Raw genomic sequence first — 2,003 nt, 5'->3', positions numbered from 1 at the left:
AAAAAAAAAAAAAAAAAAAGTTAGCTGGCAATTGTTTCTTGTTGCAACTCTACTTCTGCTCGTTTTGAATATATTATATACCAATTGCTACGTACTGATCTCTAGCTCCTCTAATTGTTGAAATACAATGAACCATATTGGTAGCTAGTGACACTGAAATATATAGCAAGAAGATCAGATGGATGATGGGGAGGAGGCTATACATCACGTTGTTGATGTGCAAGAGATTGGTGGCGGTGGAGACGGAGTTATGGACCCATTAATGACTTCTTCTTCTAGCCATGCCAAAAGGGATGATAAAAATGGAAAGGAAGAGAAGGAAGAAAAAAGTAGTTCTAGTTCTGAAGCTCACAAGGTGGAATTATTAATAAATATAGAACTAGAAAAGGTTGGTGATCGCTCATGGCCTTCGGATTACAGTATATACCGATTACCTGAGACACTGGTGGATGAAAAGCCAGAAGCCTACATACCACACAGAGTCTCCATTGGCCCTATCTACCATGGTTATTCTGAACACTTAAAAGACATGGAAGCACGTAAGATGCTGTGCTTGGACAAGTTTCTGAAACGAGAACGACCTGGAGCAGCTGCAGCAGCAACAACCTTGTCTGATTACATTAAAGCCGTGAGAAAATTGGAAGAAATAGCTTACCAATGTTATCCAGAGGAAGATGTGAATAAAATTGAAAGAAACAGGTTTGCGATGATGATGGTGGTGGATGGTTGTTTCATACTTGAGCTACTACTACAGTACGAGGATAGAACTACGTCGGAGTCGGACGCGAAGTGGAGTTTTCTAGTTTTACTGGACCTGATTTTGGTTGAAAATCAGCTCCCAATCTTTGTTCTCGAGGCATTGTACGGACTATTCATTAATGAAGCTGATGCATGGACTGCGCTCTATAATCTTATTTGAAATTACTTTGTGCCTAATATTTCGGGGATGCTCCTTATCAAGGACAACGACAAAATTGATAACTCCTCCCGTGATAAGAACAGACCAAAGCATTTGCTTGATTTTGTACGACGATCACTCATCCCATCTACAACTCGACAGGCGGAGATACTTACCCCAAAAAAAGAAAAAGAAAAAAGAAGACAGGCGGAGATCATCAATGGTGGAAATAAGAATAATAACAAGTCGTGTTTGCGTTTTGTACCACCAGCAGCGGCAGCTTGGGCCCGCTGGTTGTGCCTAGTGGGAGATCCTCCAAAGGAAGTTCATAGGGCACCACGTATCCGGTGTGCGACAGAGCTCGATAAGGCCAGTGTCAAGTTCAGGAAGAACAAAAATCCCACAAGCTTGACGAAGATAAAATTCAACAACGACACGGGAGTTCTGACGATACCAGGTATAATGATTGACCATGGAACAGAGATTATCCTCCGAAACCTCGTCGCCTACGAGCAATTCATTGATGACTATAGTAAAATCACGGAGTATGCAGCCTTCATGGATGGTCTCATCGATTCTCGCGAGGATGTTGATTTGCTACAGAAGAATGGAATTATTGAGTCCATGCTTGGCGACCCAACTGAGGTGTCTCGATTATTTAAAAATCTTCTCAAAGATGTCGCGGTACCTTTTTGGGATACTGTCCCTGTCCGCATTAGACTGGAGCACTACTATAATATACGATGTCATAAATGGAAGGCAAGCCTGATGCGTAACTATTTCAATTCTCCATGGTCATTCATATCACTCGTTGCTGCCATAACTCTCCTCGCCTTCACTTTCATACAGACCTTTTATGCTGCCATAGCTTATTATCATTAGATTAGAATTTGATTTCTCTTCATGTTAAAGTTGATCGAATCTCTTATGTATATATATCTTGTTACGTGCCTAGGGTTATTTCATGTGTAAGGGTCTAAGGGTATTATCACATGTGAGAGTTTGGTTTTTCTTATCACGTGTCATGTTATGTTAGGGTTTTATTATCATATGTAAGTAGTTATGTTGTATCGGTTGTTATCATATGTAAGTTGATTATGGGTAG

General features: G+C 40.6%; 2 protein-coding genes across 2 annotated transcripts; both read left to right on the top strand.

Annotated features, from left to right (window-relative positions):
- Positions 1-262: 262 nt before the first annotated feature.
- Positions 263-919, top strand: LOC122074195 (UPF0481 protein At3g47200-like). The gene has a single exon (XM_042639050.1). The coding sequence runs from the start codon at positions 263-265 to the stop codon at positions 917-919; it is 657 nt and encodes a 218-aa protein (XP_042494984.1).
- Positions 920-946: 27 nt separating this feature from the next.
- On the top strand, positions 947-1,780 carry LOC122074194. Its single transcript, XM_042639049.1, has one exon. It carries the CDS (start codon positions 947-949, stop codon positions 1,778-1,780), a length of 834 nt encoding a protein of 277 aa, XP_042494983.1.
- Positions 1,781-2,003: the final 223 nt, after the last annotated feature.

This window comes from Macadamia integrifolia, chromosome 3 (genome assembly GCF_013358625.1).
Source record: "Macadamia integrifolia cultivar HAES 741 chromosome 3, SCU_Mint_v3, whole genome shotgun sequence".
NCBI classification, from domain to species: Eukaryota; Viridiplantae; Streptophyta; class Magnoliopsida; order Proteales; family Proteaceae; genus Macadamia; species Macadamia integrifolia.
Note: the sequence above shows the minus strand (reverse complement) of the source record. Positions and strands in the feature narration are given on the sequence as shown.